The sequence below is a fragment of the Scyliorhinus torazame genome, chromosome 3 (genome assembly GCF_047496885.1).
Source record: "Scyliorhinus torazame isolate Kashiwa2021f chromosome 3, sScyTor2.1, whole genome shotgun sequence".
NCBI classification, from domain to species: Eukaryota; Metazoa; Chordata; class Chondrichthyes; order Carcharhiniformes; family Scyliorhinidae; genus Scyliorhinus; species Scyliorhinus torazame.
In genome coordinates this window covers 184,377,350-184,397,441 of record NC_092709.1, presented here as the reverse complement: position 1 = coordinate 184,397,441, position 20,092 = coordinate 184,377,350, and the positions used below count along the sequence as shown (strand labels likewise).

The following is a 20,092-nucleotide window of genomic DNA, read 5'->3' as shown; positions in this document are numbered from 1 at the left end:
GAACACAGCATTCTGCTAGGTAGCAACTGTGAATAGGGTGTACCCAATTATTTTTTTCCAATTAAGGGGCAATTTAGTATGTTCAATCCACTTACCTTGCACATCTTTGGGTTGTGGGGGCGAAACCCATGCAAACACGGGGAGAATGTGCAACACCACACAGACAGTAACCCAGAGCCGGCATCGGACCTGGGACCTCGGCGCCGTGAGACTGCAGTGCTACCACTGCGGCATCGTGCTGCCCTCCCCACTTGCCTGGATGAGTGCAGCTCCAACATCACTCGAGAAGCTGGACAGCATCAAACCCACTTGATTAGTACCCATTCCACAAACATTCACTCCCTCCACCACCGATGCACAGTGGCAGCCGTGTGTTCCATCTACAAGGTGCACTGTAGGAACTCACCAAAGCTGCTTAGACAGCACCTCCTAAACCCACAACAGCTACCATCTAGAAGGACAAGGGCAGCAGATACCTGGCAACCCCACCATCTGGAAGTTCACCGCTAAGCAATTCCGACTTGAATATGTATCGCTGGATCAAAATGCTGGAATTTCCTCCCTCACAGCACTGCAGGTGTAGCTACAGCACATGGACATCAATTATTCAAGAAGCCAGCTCATCAATGCCTTTTCAAGGGCAATAAATGCTGGCCTAACCAGCCACACCCAATCCCATGGATGAATATTTTAAAAAGCATGTAAAGGATAAGCTCTCCATATATAAACCCATCGTTGTCAGCCAATCGCAAATGAACAAAAGCCAGCAATGGAGAAATCCGCAACCATCAGATTACGGGCGCGATTCACTTGGGATGTGACTCAACAAAAAAAACATAGTCCCGTTGTGGGCGGGTCTAATGGGGTGTTCCCCAGTGCTTGTAACACCGAGAACAACCCTGCAAATGAGCAGGACTCCGTTATTTCTTCGAGCTCCACTCATCAATGCAGGAAGAGATCAGGCGCCATTTATAAATGGCAAACCGATCTCCCGATCCCAGAACGCGACCCCTGGATCCTCCCAACCCTTCAAGTGACCTGTTGTTGGGGGGGGGGGGGGGGGGGTCTTTGAGCCTCCACACCCCACCTCATAAGGACACGGCATCCCTGGATGCGATCCCCGGGGCAGGCAAAATGCCACCTTGGCACCAAGGCACTGCCAGCCTGGCACCCTAGCAGTGCCCCGCCAGCTTGGCAGTGCCACCTGGTCACCCGGACAGTGCCAGGCAGGCACCTGGGTGGCACTGCCAGCATGCCAGCTTCAACAGTGCCAGGGTGCCACCCTGCCCAGAGGCCGACCATGCAAGGGCATCCGATCTCCTGGGAGACTTCCCCAAGTGCCATTATGCCTGGTCCCAGTTTGTGGACATGATGTTAAACGGCGCCCGTCTGATGTCTCTGGCGAGGGGATTCGATCCCAGGCGCTGGTTAGCTCTGGCAGAGACATATTTAAGTGTGCCTAACTGCATACTTATATATACAAAATTAGGACCCCGCCATGGTGAGCCGGGTAAATCTCGTGATTTTTTATTGGTTTTTGCATTGCATTGTGACAGCATTACAACAAACAGAAGAATAAAACAATGCAAGGGAAAATAAATTAATCAGGTTTGAAAACATAGAAAACATATATACAGCTATGGGGCTCCTAATTAGTTATCATAACCGTACTGTTTAACTATTTACATATATAATAACATGGACCCATTGTATTAAAACAATGGTGTGTTTGCAGACAGGTTGGTAAATTGCTTCAATGTGCTGCAGAAGCCTGTCTCCGATCCTCTGATGGTGAATTTTACTTTTCCAATTTGAGGAATTTCCTCCCCCACAGCTGATATGTCCAACCCATTGAGAAACCGCTTCATGTTCGAGTCCCCCTCCAGGGACTCGGAGGTACACAGCTCTGGGTAGAAAGTCGCAAAGGTCTCACTGATTCTGTCTGGCACTATGACCAGTTTGCCTTTCCTGTCCTATCTCCCTCGTGGCTGCCTGCTTTCTCAGCTGGGTGTGCCAGTAGGCGGCTGGCCTTGTCTCCATGCTCATAAAAGGTCCCCTGTGTCTGGCGGAGTTGGTTCACTACTTTCCCGGTGGAGAGCAGGTCAAACTCCAGTTGTCGCTTTTTCCTCTCCACCAGTAATTCCACGGTCGAGACCGTGGAGTACCACCAATCCACCTCCAATATGGAGTCAATCAGCCTTTGCCTCGCCTCCCTCTCCTTCCTTTCCCTGAGTGTCTGTATGCTACTATTTCCCCCCTTATCACCGCCTTCAGTGCCTCACAGATTGTGGAGGGTTGAGACCTCTCCAATTTGGTTTCAGGTACATAACCGCCGATGGCCTGTGATATTCTTTTGCAGAATGTCTCATTGGTGAGGAGGGCTTTGTCCAGCCTTCATGGGGGGTACTGGGCCACATCTCCAACTTAACAAACACACATAGTGAGGAGCATAGTCAGAGATTACTGTTGCAGAGTATTCCGTCCCAACAACCCATGGAAACACCGATTTGCCAACTACAAAGATGTCGATACAGGAATATAATTCAGACTTGGGAGAAGGAGAACTCCATCTCCCTCAGATAGTTGATCCTTTGCCATTGCCGACTGTTTTCCTGATCTGGGGCTGGATTTGTCAGTCATTGAGCCCTGTGCACAGTTGAAGTCTCCCCCCCATGATCAGTCGGTGTGTGTCTAGGTCAGGGATCTCCGCCCTGGTTTTTTTAATGAAGTCGGCGTCATCCCAAATGGGGAGGTATATATTTACAAGAACCACCGGTGCCCTTCCAGGAGACTGCTAACCATTAGCTATCGTTCCTCCCCCTGTCCATCAGTGTTTGTCGCTGCGAAGGAAGTCCTTTTACTTAACAGTATGGCCACCCCTCTCACCCTCGTACTGTAGCACGCTTGGTACGTTGGTCCTATCCAGCTCTTCCTTCCCTCAGTCTGTCCTTCACCCTCAGGTGTCTTTTGAAGGAAGACTATGTCGGCCCTCAGGCTTTTTAGATGGGTGAGAGAGGTCTTTTCACTGGGCCGTTGAGTTCCTTAATGTTCCTGGTGACTATTCTGATGGGGGTTTTCTGTTGCCCCCGCTTCCTGCAGTGTCAACTATACTTATACCACATGGACGTACGCCTGCATGCTGGGGTTTCCCTTTGTTTGAGGGCCATCCAAGATGGCTACCATTTCCTTCTTTGTTTCAGACATCCCAATGTGCGACCTGTTGCGACCAGCCGCCTGTCCTCCCCCTGAGGCCATCTACCCTTACCGTCCCTTCTTCCCCCATCCCGTACCGCTGTTGTCTCCCCCTTTACCATTCATGCTCCCTTCCCTCCCCCAGTTGGTTGTTTTAGTCCCCCTCCTCTTACTTCCATGCACGAGCATACTTGCCAGTGTGGTGGCTCCACCTTAGGAGCAGCTCCCTCTGCCCCCCCCGCCCCCCCCCCCCCCCTCCCTCCCTCCCTCTCCGCTAACTAGGTTGTGTAAGCTTTCAGACCAGAATAAGAAAAGTCTCCTTTTGAGAGCTTTTAGTTGTCCATTACTGCGGGACTAACAGCCCGTTTTTCTGGATGAACACATTCAGGTCCTCCGTCATGTTAAAATAGTGCTCTTTGTTGCTGTAGGTTACTCAAAGTCTCGGCGGGTACAGCACGCCAAACTGAACCTTGTTTTGAAATAAAGCCGCCTTGGCCCATTAAACTCCGCATGGCGCTTGGCCAGGTCGGCTCCAATGTCCTGGGAGATGTGGATTGTATGTTCCTCCTATCTGCACGATCTGGGCTTCTCGCCTAGTTCAGCACCCCCTCTTAATCTTGACACTTAAGAGTTTTGCTATGATCACCCGTATTGGTTCTCCTGATTTGAGCCTTTGCCGGAGTGACCTGTGTGTCCAGTCTACCTCATGGGGGTTTGGCAAAGCCTTCCCCTCCGACCAGTTTCCCGGGCATCTTCACGACCTTGTCGGGTTTCTGCCCTCTGGTAACCCAACAATCCTTAGGTTCTGGCGGCGGGACCTGTTCTCCTGATCTCCACGGAAAGGTCCCCTTGAGCACTCTCTGTGTTGTTACCAACCTTGCCACCTCAGCCTCGCGCGAGGTGATCCGATCGCTGTGGCCAGTGGCCGCTTTCTCCAGGTCCCACACCATCCTGGGTCTCCAGTCTCCGCTCTGTTCTTTCCAACCCACCTTTGATGGGAGCCAGAGCGGATTCTATGGCTGACCTCACGGCTGACATGCGGTCCTCCTTTATAGAGTCTGTGTTTTTGCAGCTCTATTGAAAGAAGCTCCTTCTCCTGCTCTGTCGATGTGTGGGCCAGCATTTGCATTGGAGATCCTGCTCAGTCTGCCATGCTCTGCCCCGTTTCGCATCTCTCCTCACTCGGAAGTCTGGATCTTCCTCTCCCAACTTTTACTTTTACTATTTTTCCAGCTCCCTGGCTGGTTCCTTGGATGATTGTTAGTTTGGGGTGAGGGTAGTTTGTATTTTTACTTTGGTGTCCAATTTACAGGTTAAAAGGGCCTAAATTGAAATTCCCAAGGGAGAGCCAGGTTTCATGTGACCGCTCAGCGCATTGCTACCACTGAAGTCCCCCTCTCGCGGGATTTACCGGCCGCGTCACGCCCCAAGTCAGGCCTTTTGATCGCGCCCTTAGTAATTCTGAGGGGGCTTGGGGAGTTTCTCACTGGTCAATTTAGAAATTCTTTCTGCAGTGGGGAACTACACCTGTCGGCCAGATCAACTAGTCTGTGATCAGGGCGCCATTTAGAAAGGGTTCCCCAATCTCAAAGTGAGCTTGACGGTCCGCACACACCCCACCCATGGACATTGCGACCCCCAGTTTACATGGGCAACACCCAAGGGGCAACCTCCACCCCAATCAATAAAAGTTAGTGTGAGCTAGCTCCACCACCCACCACCTTGCATGGGGGTGACTCTGCCCCACCCATCCATCCTTGTGGGCATCAAGGCATCTCCCACCCTCCATCCCTGCTTTATGGGATCGCTGAGGGCTCCCCACCATTTATTCACCTTCCTCCCCCTCTCCAAACTTTATGGTGCTCATTCCTTACTCCCCCCCCCCCTCCCCCCCCCCATATCCCCATTTCATGGTCATGGCCCCCTTCAGGTCCCAACCCATTGGCACTGCCAGGTTGCCCAGATACCAGGGGCACTGTCAGGGCATGGCCCTGACCCGTCCCCGACCACCCAGTGGGTTCCAAAGGCATCCAAGACCCCAGATTGGCCACCGTGCCTGATCTCCACTTGCGGAGACCTGTACTAATTGGCGCCCGGGTGAAGTCTTGTCGGTGCGGCTGGTGACTCCCGAGAGCCAGGAGAATGCGGCCAGCTGCACATATTTAACGGAGCCTAATGATTAATTTAAATATTATGACCTGACTGCCCAGCAAGCGCACGATTCAGATTGTGAGAATTGGGTGACTTGCGTGTGGTTTGGCACCTGCTGCAAAGCCTGTTTTGGGCTTCTCTCGCAATGCTCCCCAGCGCAACGGGATTGGTGCAGGGCGCAACGCGGTGGGAAAACCATGCCCTACACACGGAATATAATCCCATCTTTTTGGCAGGAAGCATGGTGGTCGAAGCCACTTAATCGTAGGAGAATCTGTGAGCCGGTCTGCCAGTGGCAGGAAAACCGCCCCTGATTAAGTCAGATGTGGGAAGGGAACAATGCTGGAATCCCGCCTGCTCACAGCAGTATGTGAATTAGGCTCATAAATTAATTGACCCCAAGCACCCCTGAGTCCACCAGAATGTGGTAGTGCCTCAGGGGTTAACTGGGAGTCACACGGCTTCCTCGTGCCTTCAGAAAGCTGCCCAGCAAACCAGAAGCATACCAGGAGTGGGGAGGGCACAAATTACACTCATGCCCATAACTCCAAGTCCCCTGCCCTCCCCCTCTAGCAACCCACGACCATCATCCTGCCGCCACCTGTCTCCAGGGATCCAACGATGATCCTTGATGAAGGCTCTGCTGCATTATGGCAGCAGATATTGCTATTGCAGGCCTCTGACTGACCAGCACCTTTCAGTGGGTGATTTCCTCTCCAGGGTGCTAAATCCCAGGGAAGGCCCCATGCTAGCTAGTTAAATGCCTGCGAGGCTCTTGTCAGGTCAGGCAGCCCAACACATGCAACGCGTGGTTCCCACCAGTTTTACAACCAGTGAGGTTGAGGCAACATCGCCAACATTAAATCCTATCCTATATTTTTAAATTGAGTACAGAAGCATAAGAGGAAGGTATGGAACAGGGGAAACGTTGGAGACGGCAAGGGGGCCAGTGGGAGAATTGAAGATAGAGTTGAAAGCTTTTTCACATCTTGTCGAACCTTCACATTTTAGAGACAGCTGTCGCACTTAGTGTAATTGCTAACTTAAAAGCTTCTGATGAAATGCAGTTCACCACAATGACCAGTCAATTCATACCAGCACAACTGCCATGAGTGTTTTTATGCTGATTAACTTAAATCAATATTTACTAGCTTATAGTATAGCAGATTTTTCAAAGGCGTAAGAGATATTATATTAATTAAGCGCTGTGCCTGCCAAAATCTTAATACTTCATTGTGGAATGCTCCCCAAAGAGTGTTGTGTCAATGATTGTGTTGAATGACTCATTCAATTCCTGTAGGTGGCACTATTACACAATTTTGTTTCACCCACTCAGTGCCTGTGCTGTTAAAAGTTCTCAAAAGTCTTTCTCAAAAAGGTTGTTTAGATAGCTCTGACTCAAATTAAGCAAAACTGACAGACTGACAGTTACATTAGGTTCATTGCTTTGTATCTGTTCGTTATCTCAGTCTTTTTCAGTGGGAAAATTACTGTTAAGAATTAAAGTCACAAGCCCACCATCGTTTATCGTTGTTGCCAATCCCTTCTTGCAGTGTAAATGAGATGATTCAACATCCATCAGAATGAACTAAAATGCAAACTCTATTTTCTGTAGTCACAGCTGCTAATTTTTCCCTCACTAATTTACTCCATCACCAGAAAGGGCACAGCAAAGAAGAACACAAATTGTCCCCATTTAACTTTCAGGGATCATTGAACAGAGATGGGGAGAAGATCCTCATCAACTTGATCAAACCTGGGATCTTAACCACATCTGCAAAGGATTAGGTATGACTGCCCTGTGAACGCAGGATGCAGAACTGCTTGCACATTGGGCTGAATGCAGAACAACTTTAAGCCTGTCAGGCTGCAGAAATTGGGCTTAGTCCATCGGGTGCTATTCCATACGTAAAACAAAAATACTGCAATGTTGGGAATGTGGAATAAAGATGGACAAGGTCAAAAGAGGAAAACGGAAAAAGAAAAGAGTAGACCTTCCTCAAGTGTTCCCAAGGAGAAGAGGCAGTGAATTAAACACTAATATAAAAAAAAGCAAAATTCTGCAGGTGCTGGAAATTTGAAATAAAAACAGAAAATGGTGGAAATACTCAGCCGGGCAGGCAGCATCTGTGGAGACAGCAAGAGTTAATGTTTCATGTCAATAGCCTTTCTTTTCCAGCCACAGTCCCATTAATTTTACTTCAACCTGTGCAAATTAATGGTGTTGATTATCTGCATAACATTGAGGATTATCTATCCAATAACAAACAAGCACCTGTATTGATGGGGTAAATCTGCCTGACCTTAATTTCTTTGAGAAAATTAAATAATAAAGCGCTATGATATTTTGGTGGCTTCCATGATGTATTTGACAAGGTTTAGCACAACAGGGTGTACAAGTTGAACTCTGAACTACAAGCTATGGCAACTGAAGTTAAAATTGTAGTTACGGATAAGAAATGTCAGAAAGACAGAAAATAAAGCATACTTGTTGGCAGAGTTGCAGGGTTGGGTTGGCTAGTCAGCTAGCTAATAATATAAAAGATGGGAAGAGTTTCTTTCAATATATAAAAGGCAAGAGAGAGACAAAAATAGACATTGGACCACTGGAAAATGTGGCTGGAGAAGTAATAATAGGAAACAAAGAAATGGCAGACGAACTGAATAGTTACTTTGCATCAGTCTTCACGGTGAAAGACACCAGTGGGATCCCAGAGCTCCAGAAGAATCAGGGGGCAGAGGTGGATGCAGTGACCATCATGAAGGAGAAGGTTCTGGGGGAACTGAAAGGTCTGAAGGTGGATAAGTCACCTGGACCGGATGGACTACACCCCAGGGTTCTAAAAGAGATAGTGGAGGAGATTGTGGAGACATTGGTGGCAATCTTTCAGGAATCACTGGAGGCAGGAAGGATCCCCGAGGACTGGAAAGTGGCTCATGAAACACCGCTGTTTAAGAACAGTAAGAAGTCTTACAACACCAGGTTAAGGTCCAACAGGTTTGTTTTGAATCACTAGCTTTCAGAGCGCTGCTCCTTCCTCAGGGAAAGGAATCACATCCTTGATTTCACCTGAGGAAGGAGCAGTGCTCCGAAAGCTAGTGATTCGAAACAAACATGTTGGATTTTAACCTGGTGTTGTTAGCCTGACTTCGGTCATCGGAAAGATTTTAGAGTCCGTTATTTAACATGAAATCGCAGAGTACTTGGAAGTGCATGATAAAATAGGACTGAGTAAGCGCGGCTTTGCTAAAGGGAGGTCATGTCTGACGGGGGTTCTTTGAGGAGGTAACAAGGAAGTTAGCCAAAGGAGAAGCAGTTGACGTGATTTATTTAGATTTCCAGAAGATAGGAGATTGTTAAATAAATTAAGAGCCCATGGTGTTAAGGGTAAGATTCTGGCATGGATAGAGGATTGGCTGACTGGCAGAAGGCAGCGAGTGGGGATAAAGGGGTCTTTTTCAGGATGGCAACCGGTGACTAGTGGTGTGCCTCAGGGGTCTGTGATGGGACCGCAACTTTTCACAACATATATTCATGATCTGGAAGGAGGAACTGAAGGCACGGTTGCTAAGTTTGCAGATGATACAAAGATCTGTAGAGGGACAGGTAGTATTGAGGAAGCTAAGGGGCTGCAGAAGAATTTGGAGAGGCTCGGAGAATGGGCAATGAAGTGGCAATGAAATACAATGTGGATAAGTGTGAGGTTATACACTTTGGAAGGAGGAATTTAGGCATAGACTAATTTCCTAATGAGGAAATGCTTAGGAAACACAAAGGGACTTGGGAGTCCTTGTTCATGATTCTCTTAAGGTTAACGTGCAGGTTCAGTTGGCAGTTAAGAAGGCAAATGCAATGTTAGCATTCATGTCAAGAGGGCTAGAATAAAAGACCAGGGAGGTACTTCTGAGGCTGCAAAAGCCTCTGGTCAGACCCCATTTGGAGAATTGTGAGCAGTTTTGAGCCCGGTATCTAAGGAAGGATGTGCTGGTCTTGGAAAGGGTCCAGGGCAGGTTCAAAAAAATGATCCCTGGAATGAACAGCTTGTCGTATGAGGAACAGTTGAGGACTCTGGGTCTGTACTCGTTGGGAGTTTAGAAGGATGAGGAGGGATCTTATTGAAACGTACAGAATACTGCGAGGCCTGGATAGAGTGGATGTGGAGAGGAGTTTCCACTTGTAGGAAAAACTAGAGCCAGAGGACACTATCTCAGACTAAAGGGATGATCCTTTAAAACAGAGATGAGGAGGAATTTCTTCAGCCAGAGGGTGGTGAATCTGTGGGACACTTTGCCGCAGAAGGCTGTGGAGGCCAAATCACTGAGTGTCTTTAAGACAGAGATAGATAGGTTTGTGATTAATAAGGGGATCAGGGGTTATGGGGAGAAGATAGGAGAATGGGGATGAGGAAAATATCAGCCATGATTGCATGGTGGAGCAGACTTGATGGGCCGAGTGGCTTAATTCTGCTCCTGTGTCTTATGGATGGTTGGTCAGCAGGGGTAGAAGGCAGTTGGAGAGTGCTGATTGAGGTATTCCACTGATTGATTTTGGGACTACAACCGTTTTTTAGTTAATGTCGATAAAGTCAGTAGAGAGGCAAATTTAAATTGACCAGATTTGAAGATGGTACCAAACTGGTAGCTCTGTCAGAATCAAACTCTTCATTCACCTGAGGAAGGAGCAGCGCTCCGAAAGCTAGTGACATCGAAACAAACCTGTTGGACTTTAACATGGTGTTGTAAAACTTCTTACCAAACTGGTAGAGAGAGTGACTTGGAGCTTAGAAATTAGAGTAAATTGCATAACATGTGGAAATGGCTGAGCAATAGCAGATGAAATTTAATATAAATGTGTGTAAAGGAAGGAAAAATTATCAATTATTCCATGGATTGTGTTGAAAGATGAAGTTGAAAACAATGTGGGGCCCCTAGACATATCAACACTCTCTATCCAACCAATTCAGCAAATCAACAAAGGCAATAAAATATTTAAATAAAAACAAAGTGCTGGAAAAACTCAGCAGGTTTGAACGCATCTGTGGAGAGAGACAGAGTTAACATTTCGATTGCACAATGTTTTTTTGTAATGAGTCATGTTGGACCCAAAATGTTGATTTTGTTTCTTTCTCCACAAACAGGACCAGACATGTTGAGTTTGTCCCAGCGCATTAGTGTTTTAATTTCAGATCTCCAGCACCCGCAGTATTTTGCTTGAATATTATACTATTCAAATACAAGGTTATAATGTAGAACATTAAAGCAGACATAAACGCAGTCAAATTGTACAGTGGTGTGGTCAGACCAGGGATTGAATGCAGCATTCAGTTCCAGGCACCGAGACATTCAATTGTTGGCCACAGTGCAGAGTGCTACGAAACTGAATTCAGGATAAGGGGGGTCTGGGTTACGAGGAAAGACTGGAGAAACCCAAGACTTTTCAACTTTGAGAAGGGGCAGCTGAGGGGTGATCTTAGATGTATCCATAGAATCCCTACAGTTCAGGAGGCCAGTTGGCCCATCGAGTCAGCACCGACCCTCTGAAAGAGCACCCTTCCTAGGCCCACTCCCCGCAACCCCACCTAACCTTGAACTGTAGGAGGAACCCCACGCAGGCATGGAGAGGTTGTGCAAACTCCGCACAGACAGTGACCCAAGCTGGCAATCGAACCCAGGTCCCTGGCACTGTGAGGCAGCAATGCTAACCACTAGGCGGTATGGCAGTGCAGTGGTTAGCATTGCTGCCTCACAGTGCTGAGGACCCAGACTCAATCCCGCCCCCGGGTCACTGTCCGTGTGGCGTTTGCACATTATCCCCACATGTGTGTGGGTTTCATACCATCAACCGAATGATGTGCAGGGTAGGTGGATTGGCCACACTGCCCCTTGATTGGGAATAAAATGAATTTGGTATTTCAAATTTAAAAAAAGCAATGCTAACCACTATTTACTAAATGGTACGAAAAAGGCAGATCCAGAAAATTACTTTCAATTAGTACAGAATGACAGGCAGGTGCAAATCAGCAAATGGTAAATTTAGGGCTGCTAACAGGAAACTCTTCATGTCGAGGATGATTATTAATGCTTGAAATATATTTTCAGATAGAATTCTGAAGGCAAAAAACCTTGGGAACTTCTCAGAATCATTTGGATGTCGTGGTGAGAAGGATTCAAGTCATTCTTGATGGACGAAGTAAGGCAAGTCAAAATATCTTTCCTTAACTGTATTTTAATTTGGTGGTTGATAGGCAAAATTAAATTGCAGAGGTGAGTTCTTCATATCACACCAACACACCCCAAGGAGGTTTTCGGTCAGGAACAACATAATACTCACCATTGATAAAATATTCTCCAGTGATTCTGCCAATGACTTTTTCGCCTTGATTTTGAAGTTGTCTAGTCTGAAGCGGCCAGAAAGAGATTGTTGTTCATTCTGATTTGAAGGCTGCGAGCTTTGTGAATTCTGAAAATAAATACCAGATCAGCAAAAACCACGAACTTTGATCCACAGCAGCCATTCCATAGGAGGGCAAGATACAAACTGCAACTTAAAATGAGGATCCCAGAACGTACAGCGAATAGGAATATTTTACTCACATTGCAACAAACATCGAAGCACTGATTCTAAAACCAAGCTATTGTGTTGGACACACAACACTTGCCTTTGTTATTTCATATTTAGTAACAAAGCAGTTTTAAGGAGATTAATAGTCGAGATTAGGAGGGGTCTGTACCTGCTTTGGGTCTCCATTGTGAATATGCAGCTTCTGTTTCGCTTCATACAACTCCCGCAGCATTGATAGAACAAGCTCATTTTCTTCCAATTCATTTTTCGGTTTCATTTTCTATGAGTAGACATTAATTTTGATTCAATATTTTCTAATAATCACAATCTACAATGCTCTCAACTGTGCAAAAAGGGCCAAGGCACCATAGGGGTAACCAGTCATTCACTCAGATCCATGTAAAGAGCAAGCGAGATGGCCTAGCTACTTGAAGAGTTGCATTACTTCAGGCAACATTTCCTGATTCCTTTTGAGCTGGGCATTGAATCCACATCCCATGCGTGCACACAGATATTGGGAAGGTATCAGTAAGAAGAACTAAGAAGAACAAAACAGCTGCGATTGCCCAAGTCTCGTCATAATCCATTGTCTGGTCATTGTCAGTATTTTACAATGGGAGGACAGATGGGAGATTGTTGAAATGATGAAGTCTGGGGGCAACAAGGATGGATGAGGTATTCAGCAACTCATTAGCTGAAACAGATATTAGGGTGGGGCCGGACCCTCCACTCAGGGTTAAATACAATAGTGTCAGGAAAGTATGGGATAACTCGAGCTTTACTCAAGCTAGTAGTGTGTGTCAGGCTTTGGTGATACCCATTTACATTGATGCTCATTGAGGATTTTGAGCTAATGACTTATACAGCACTTGTCGAGAAACTGGTAGCTTTGGGAGTTTAAAGCCTTTTTTAAAAATTTACTCTCAGAATTTCATGTGGCTTAAAAACATTGAACTGTTTGAACCTCTCTTTTGCTCAAAGATAGATTGAGGCAAGGCTATACATTACTACCCATATTAAATTATGTCATAGTTAATGATGCATTAAATAGTATCAGAGCATTACAGTGGTTAAGCTCACCACCACCTGAAGGGAAATTAGTTATAGGCAATAAATGTAGGCCTTGCTCACAATGCCCACACCCCATAGATGAATTTTTAAAAGTTTAAAAATGTAACAGTAAAACACACATGATTTTCTTTTGATGTTCTCATATCAACACTGAAAATTCTAAAGTTTACATTTCCCATTGATGTTTCATAACTAGGACTTAAAATTACCTGAACCCCCTCAAAAATTGATCCTTGATCTTTGTTGTTAAATGATGACAAGTGTTTCTGAATTTCCACCTTTGCTTTAGAAGGGTGCAGACCTAGCAGGAAATAAAAATAAATCTTAATTATTAAAATGCACCTGAATAATTTCCGTGCACCGAATTCTCTCTTTCAATGCAGAAATTTTGAAAATCGTTATGCATCTCCTTTCAATGTGATTGCACCCAGTTCAACTCTTACTCAGATGAAGGAGCGGTCATTCCAGTAAGGAGAAAAAAGGGAGGTTTTAAAACTTGTTTGGTGGGGCGTTGCCACCACTGGCAAGGTCAACGTGCATTTCCTCTTAAACCGAGTGGCTTGCCAGGCAATTTCAGAGAGGTTGCTAAATGCCAATCACATTGCTGTGGGTCTGGAGTCACATGTAGGTCACACTTAGCTGCAGAGTTCCTACTCTGAAGAACATTAGTGAACCAGGTTTTCATGCCAATCAATGATAGTTGTCATGGTCGCCATAATTGAGACTGATATTCCGGATTATTCAATTGAATTTAATTTCCACCAGTTGTCATGGTAGGATTTTAACCCATCTCCCCTGAGCATTAGCCTGGGACTCTGGATTACGAGTGCAGTGACTTAACATTATGCCACTGTCTCACTAAATTACAGGGTACGGCAACAACTCTATTCATTCCCTTTATAAAGTCATTCTCAACCTTCAGCAATATAATAACCAGATCTATGCATAACCAAAAGTTAGACTTTACACAGTTGAGCAGTGCTGGATAGGAGGGGTGTCCTAAAGAAAGACAAGTCTAATTATTGCTTGTGGGTCCAATTGAAAGAAGGCCATTGAAGACTGATCTACGGGGTCGGCCCACAATACGATTCACCTCTTCTTAGCTGATCCTGCCATCTATTTGAGTCACTGGGCAGCCTCCGGCTGTGCATTTTCCTGTTGTTTTCTGGCCAGCTTTGGGTGGGAACTGGGGTGTTAAGGTTTAAATGAGGCCTGGGATGTAAAATCGCCGGGGCTTCATTCCTGAAGTAGCGGCAAATTTTCTACTCACCTCAGTACCTACCCAGAGTTAATATTAGGATCAATATTGTGTTCAAAGTAAAATAATTGGCTGCCTGGATTGGGAGGCTTCTTTGCTCCAGTTTATGTAGAAAATCTAAAGCTCTGCAGTTTACCAATCCCAAATTCAGATCATGTGAGAAAATGGCACAAATCAGTGCAGCCAGCCAAGTGTCTACCACAACTGCCAATAACAGGAGAAAAGGTACATATATGGAGCAGAAGACAGAGGAGAACAGTGGGCAGGATTCTCCTGCCAAGCAGCCACCATCTCCCCCTCCCCCCCGCACCAAGCTGCGTGTTTCTTGGCAGCGTGCCGATCACTGGCGGCATGTTTCTCTGTTCCTGCCACTGTCGATGAGAATTCTCACTGAAGCCACCCGACAGCACCGGGAAACCCTCAGGTGGGGGTGCACTGCCAGCGGGACTAGAGAACCCTGTCAGCGAAGGACCGTAGAATTCTGGCCAGTGTGTCTGTATGGTTAATGTATACGGCATATCCGCTAATAGGCCGATGTAGTATCATAGAACCCTTACAGTGCAGAAGGAGGACATTCACCCCATTGAGTCTGCACCGACCCTCCGAAAGAGCACCCTATCCAGGCCCAATCACCCACCCTATCCCTGTAACCCCACTAAGGGGCACTTTAACATGGTCAGTCCATCTGACCTGTACACATTTGGACTGTGGGAGCAAACCCACGCAGACATGGGGAGAACGTGCAAACTCCACACAGACAGTGACCAGGATCGAACACCGGTCTCTGGTGCTGTGAGGCAGCAGTGCTAACCACTGTGCCACCATGCTGACTTTTTACCATTACATTACTTGAATCATGACTATTCATCAAGTTAAATAGTAAAAGATGAAGTGCCCCGGAATTTGTCCTAGGCATCCGAACTTGTAGGCTCTTTTCACATGAACCTTTACAAAGAGAAATATTTTGTTGTTTTCCAGTGATGGGTGGCATTTAATGCTGTCATCCGTGTTCACATAAACAGCAACATTGCTCCAATAGTAAAACTAACATTGCTGTAAAACTCCCAATTCTCTTCCTACCTCTAGGCTACCAGTTGGGTACCACTACCGTGGGGTGGCTATGAAGCCAATGAATCATTAAGCAGTAGCACAAATTCAAATTCAGCTTCTTTCCCATGGGTATCAGGCAACTCTTCCTTCAATATTACACTTACAATATTACACTTACAAACAGAAATTCAGGTGAAATTTTACATTTTAAAAGTTTGAATTTAAGAAGACCAAATATTTAGTGTCCTCTATATATTACCCGAGTCATCCAGAAAGAAAACAAAAGCTTAGAAATATACTTTTGTGAAGTTCGCCTAAAGAAAAAGTGATGTATGAATAAGGATTCGACTGTGTAAAATGGAAGATCCAGCCACACACACACACACACTGCAATCTCAACCTTTTGTGTGAATGAGTGAGAATAAAATGGAAAGAGGAGAGGAAAGGAATGGTGACTGGATAGGTGTGTTGATGTATTAATAAAGTTAAACCTGTTGTGTAAACTGGGCTCCTGGGCAGCTGACAGCAATGGGAGGTGCAGATGGGAGACAACTATGTCGGGAGAATGAATTTTTTCCTTTACAGCTAGATAGTGCTTCCGTTCGAATTCCAAATTCTGATAATCTTGCAATAATAAGTGAAGAGCTTTCAGCATTTTGTTGTGTACAAACATTGGTGGGCTTAGTACTTGCCAATAACAGGAAACGTTTGGTAAATCCTGGAAGACCTGACTTAACTAAGAACATAATCGGAGAAAGCACTTGTAATTATTGTAATTGTGCTTTGTACCATTCTTAACTAATGGAAGTGGTACAGAACGTGCAACATATGTTTACAACATATATGGTGATGGAGCCATTGCACAGGACAATTGCATGTGGAAAAAACAGGAAGTGAAAAATGATGATGAATGTGTTAAAAATACATTACCTTCGATCTTTTCACACAATTTGTGAAGGCTGCTCATTGGACATCCCTCACATGGTTGAGCTTGGATCTTCAGGTTTTGATGGACGGCAGCTGCAGTAAATGCTTGCTTCAATGTCAACATAATTTCATCGACCTGTGGAGTAAGAATGGTGACTCCTTTCAGTGGAAAAATGGAATTTCAGATCCATGGTAGTTCATTAATTAGGTCGAATGAGGTTCAATGTTTGAGTACCTATCTTCAATCCATTTGGAATATCTTGGGTCATACCTTATATATTATAGAAAGCCACCAGCATAAACATTTTTATAGAGCCCGTAATTAAAACTGATCAGCAGATGTCCATTTAGAAATCCTGGCCACCAGTAGTGAGGAATGCAATACATTCACACCCCTCCCTCCCATATTTCATGCATTAAACAGACTAAATTACTTATGTAAACAAAGAGAAGCCACAATGGTTGACACACCGAATTCAGGCTACATTTCCTCCAGTACCATCAACGGAAAGTGGTCAGTGCAGCAATGGAAAGTAAAAGGAAATCAGTGAGGTCTACTGTCCCACTCCTGCCTCTCCCAGCACTGCAGTTGGTTTACATTCTATTCCTGTCATAGACATCTTGGTTCCTGAGCCTTGGCTCTCCAATCAGAGACTCTCTGCCTCTTACCGCCATGACCGCCAAGAACCATCAGGGGATGGTGGGCAGCACGGTAGCACAAGTGGATAGCATGTGGCTTCACAGCTCCAGGGTTCCAGGTTCGATTCCCCTCTGGGTCACTGTCTGTGCGGAGTCTGCACATTTTCCCCATTTCTGCGTGGGTTTCCTCCGGGTGCTCCGGTTTCCTCCCACAGTCCAAAGACGTGCAGGCTAGGTGGATTTTCCATGATAAATTGTCCTTAGTGACCAAAAGGTTAGGAGGGGTTATTGGGTTACGAGGATAGGGTGGAAGTGAGGGCTTAAGTGGGTCAGTGCAGACTCGATGGGCCGAATGGCCTCCTTCTGCACTGTATGTTCTATGTTCAAAGGGTGGTAGTTATGCCCTTAATCAGCAACAAGTACCCATTGAAGGTCATTTTGGAGGGAGATGGCTAAGCAATGACTACCCTGCTCTATTTTCCATCCATTATTATTTTTCCTGTAAAGGATTTGGAGCAGAAATAACGATTTAATGCCTAAAAAACAGACTCCCGTTTTGGGCGCATATAGCGGGGTGTTTCCTGGTGCAACAACCCCGCTATCAAATGGGACTCTCTCATTTTTTGGTCTCGGTCGGGGACGCCCTGCCGAAGTCTCCCTCATCAGTGCAGGAAGCAATCGGGTGCCAGTTTTAAATGACGTCCCAATGTCTCGCCAAGACGCCGTTTAGAACTGCTCCCGACCCCCCTCAGACTCCCCCACCGTGGCCTCCTGAACCTCCCAATGCCCCAGCTAACTTCTTAGGGGATCCTCGAGGCCCCCTCACCCCAACTCTTAAGGGCAGGGTGCCCCTGGGCCCGATCGCTGGCATGGGCAACCTGGCACCTGGGCATCTTGGTCCTGCCAGCTTGGCTGTGCCCCTGCCAGCCTGGCAGTGCTACCCAAGCACTCTGGCACTGCCAGGGCGCCCAGTTGCCACTGCCAGGATTCCCAGGTGGCAGTGGGAGAATCGGGCGCAGGCATATTTGAATAGGTTTAATGGCCCACTTAAATATGTAAACCTGGATCTCGCTAAGTGAGGGCGTCTTGGGAGATCTTGTTGGATCTCACGAGGCGTTCCGAGTTTCTCAAATCTTGCAAGAGGCCTCTTGTGAGTTTTAACGGCTTTGCCGCGTCACCGAGTGGGGCCCAACGAGGTCATTCAATCGTACCCTACATTTTTAGATCTATGGGCCACTTCTTCCACTTCCCTATTCAATGCTGTCTCCTCTCTCTCTGGTGCCCCAGACCCCTATTTCCCCAGTCTACAGGAAGCAGGTCCCTACCTTCCATATTTAATGACCCCAGGGTTTACAATGGAATCAAGGCTACAGGCAGCAGTCCCTCCCCCCACTATCTTCCACAAACACCACCTAGTGCCAAAGCCACTCCGGATGAAAATTCAGTCCCATTTGTTTAACGTTTGCTTACACAATGGACACTTTACTCCACTTGTGGTCAGCCAGACTCAGCACTCATTATAGTCACAAGACATTCTAGGGCAAACGTTCCCCTCGAGGCCCCAGGTAGGAATTCTGCAGTGACTATTACACTTGTTGCTAGGCCGATCCAGAACATTTTCCAGGATCAAACCTTTGGAAGCTGTAGGGCTGGTTCCTGGCATTTCAGTTTGCTGGTTGCTGCAGGAAGCCCAAAGTGTGCAATGAAGGTGCTGGGGAGGGAGAGAGCAGTGCTCAAATTTACCTGAAAATGAAGCAGTACCTCCAAATATCTTCTCCCAGGTCCCCTCTTAACCCTCCAGTCTCCAGAGGGCCACAGCATAACCCGTCTACTCATTCCTTAGAGCGCTCTCCTTTTGGGTGTCTCGAGGACAAAGTCATAGGAAAGGGAGGTGGAAGGCAGGAAAAATACCAACACCCCATCCAATCTGATGTGCATCAGAAGCAGGTTCAGGATCAGTCGCACTGAATTGGGGAAACCTGGAACTCCCACTGACCAGCTAAACCCCGAACCATCCCAACCCCGGACTGACCGCCCGATCACCCCTTACCCATCCTACACGCCCCATCTGACCCCCACCCACCCACCCTGATCCATCCTACTCCTCCCACTAATCACACAACACCACCCCACTGATTCCTCTCCCCTCTGCCTCCATTGAGGATAAACATAAACTCAAGGAACATCATCTCATCTTCTGATTGTGCATTTTACAGCCTTCTGAACACAACCCAGAGAGCAATACATTCAGACCATAATATCTGCCCCGTTTGGTGTGTGTTTCAGTTAGACTCTTGTTTTTGCTTTTGGATGGCAGCTGTTCATTTTGCCATTCATACCTCCTCTCGACACGTCTTCTGTTTTTCTTACTCATTAGCACCCCCTTTTGGCCTTGCACCCTTATGTCATTTTGTCTCTCCTCTGCTACAACCCCATCACAGACTTTCCCTATTGCTCATCGTGGGAAAGACACACATTTCCAAAATGATAGAATTGGCTTCACTCGATGCTCAGAAAATCTCATATCAGTAAACATGACCAAGATTAGATATTGCGCAGTGGTAGTGAGTTGGCACAGCACCAGGGACAGACCCAGGCAGAACCATGATTCTGAGCCATTTATTGCGCTGCAGACTTGGTTCGTACACAACTATCCATGTTGAGATCAGTCCACAAGTTAAAAGTGGTGGTTAAATTATTCATATCACTGAATTGGGAGCGCAACCGAGGACTATAGGTGATGCAATGGTTAGCACTGCTGCCTCACGGTGCCGAGGACCCGGGTTCGATCCCAGCCCTGGTTCACTGTCCGTGTGGTGTTTGCATTCTCCCTGTGTGTGTGTGGGTCTCACCCCCACAACACAAAGATGCGCATTGCAGGTGGATTGGCCATGCTAAATTGCCCCTTAATTGGAAAAAAAAATTGGGTACTCTAAATTTATTTAAAAAACAAAATAAAAAAGACTGAGGACTTTAAGTTCAGCGTCACATAGTTGTTGCCAGGTTTGATTCAGTCAGTGCTGTGTATGTGTTGTTTTACTTGTTTTCTTCAGATCTTGGGAAATTGACCACAATTAGTGTTGGAAGCCACAATTAAACATTTAAAAGTCCCCAAGATGTGGTTCTGAGAATTAAAAGAAGAAACCAAAACAAATAAATGCCAAAAAATTGAATCTAGGAGAGCATGACCAAGGGAAGTGGACGAGATGGTGGGGTGGATGACAAATTGGCCCAGTGAAGAA

General features: G+C 46.3%; 1 protein-coding gene across 7 annotated transcripts in view; it reads right to left on the bottom strand.

Annotated features, from left to right (window-relative positions):
• tbc1d1 (TBC1 (tre-2/USP6, BUB2, cdc16) domain family, member 1) overlaps positions 1-20,092 on the bottom strand; it is a 393,938-nt gene that overhangs the window by 177,625 nt on the left and 196,221 nt on the right. For all 7 annotated transcript variants that reach the window (XM_072496556.1, XM_072496559.1, XM_072496560.1 and 4 more), the window contains exons 5-8: positions 16,215-16,347; positions 13,186-13,277; positions 12,075-12,185; positions 11,675-11,803 (exon numbers count right to left, since the gene is read on the bottom strand). In XM_072496556.1, coding sequence (XP_072352657.1) covers positions 11,675-11,803; positions 12,075-12,185; positions 13,186-13,277; positions 16,215-16,347 — 465 coding nt within the window. The remainder of the gene's footprint in view (positions 1-11,674; positions 11,804-12,074; positions 12,186-13,185; positions 13,278-16,214; positions 16,348-20,092) is intronic.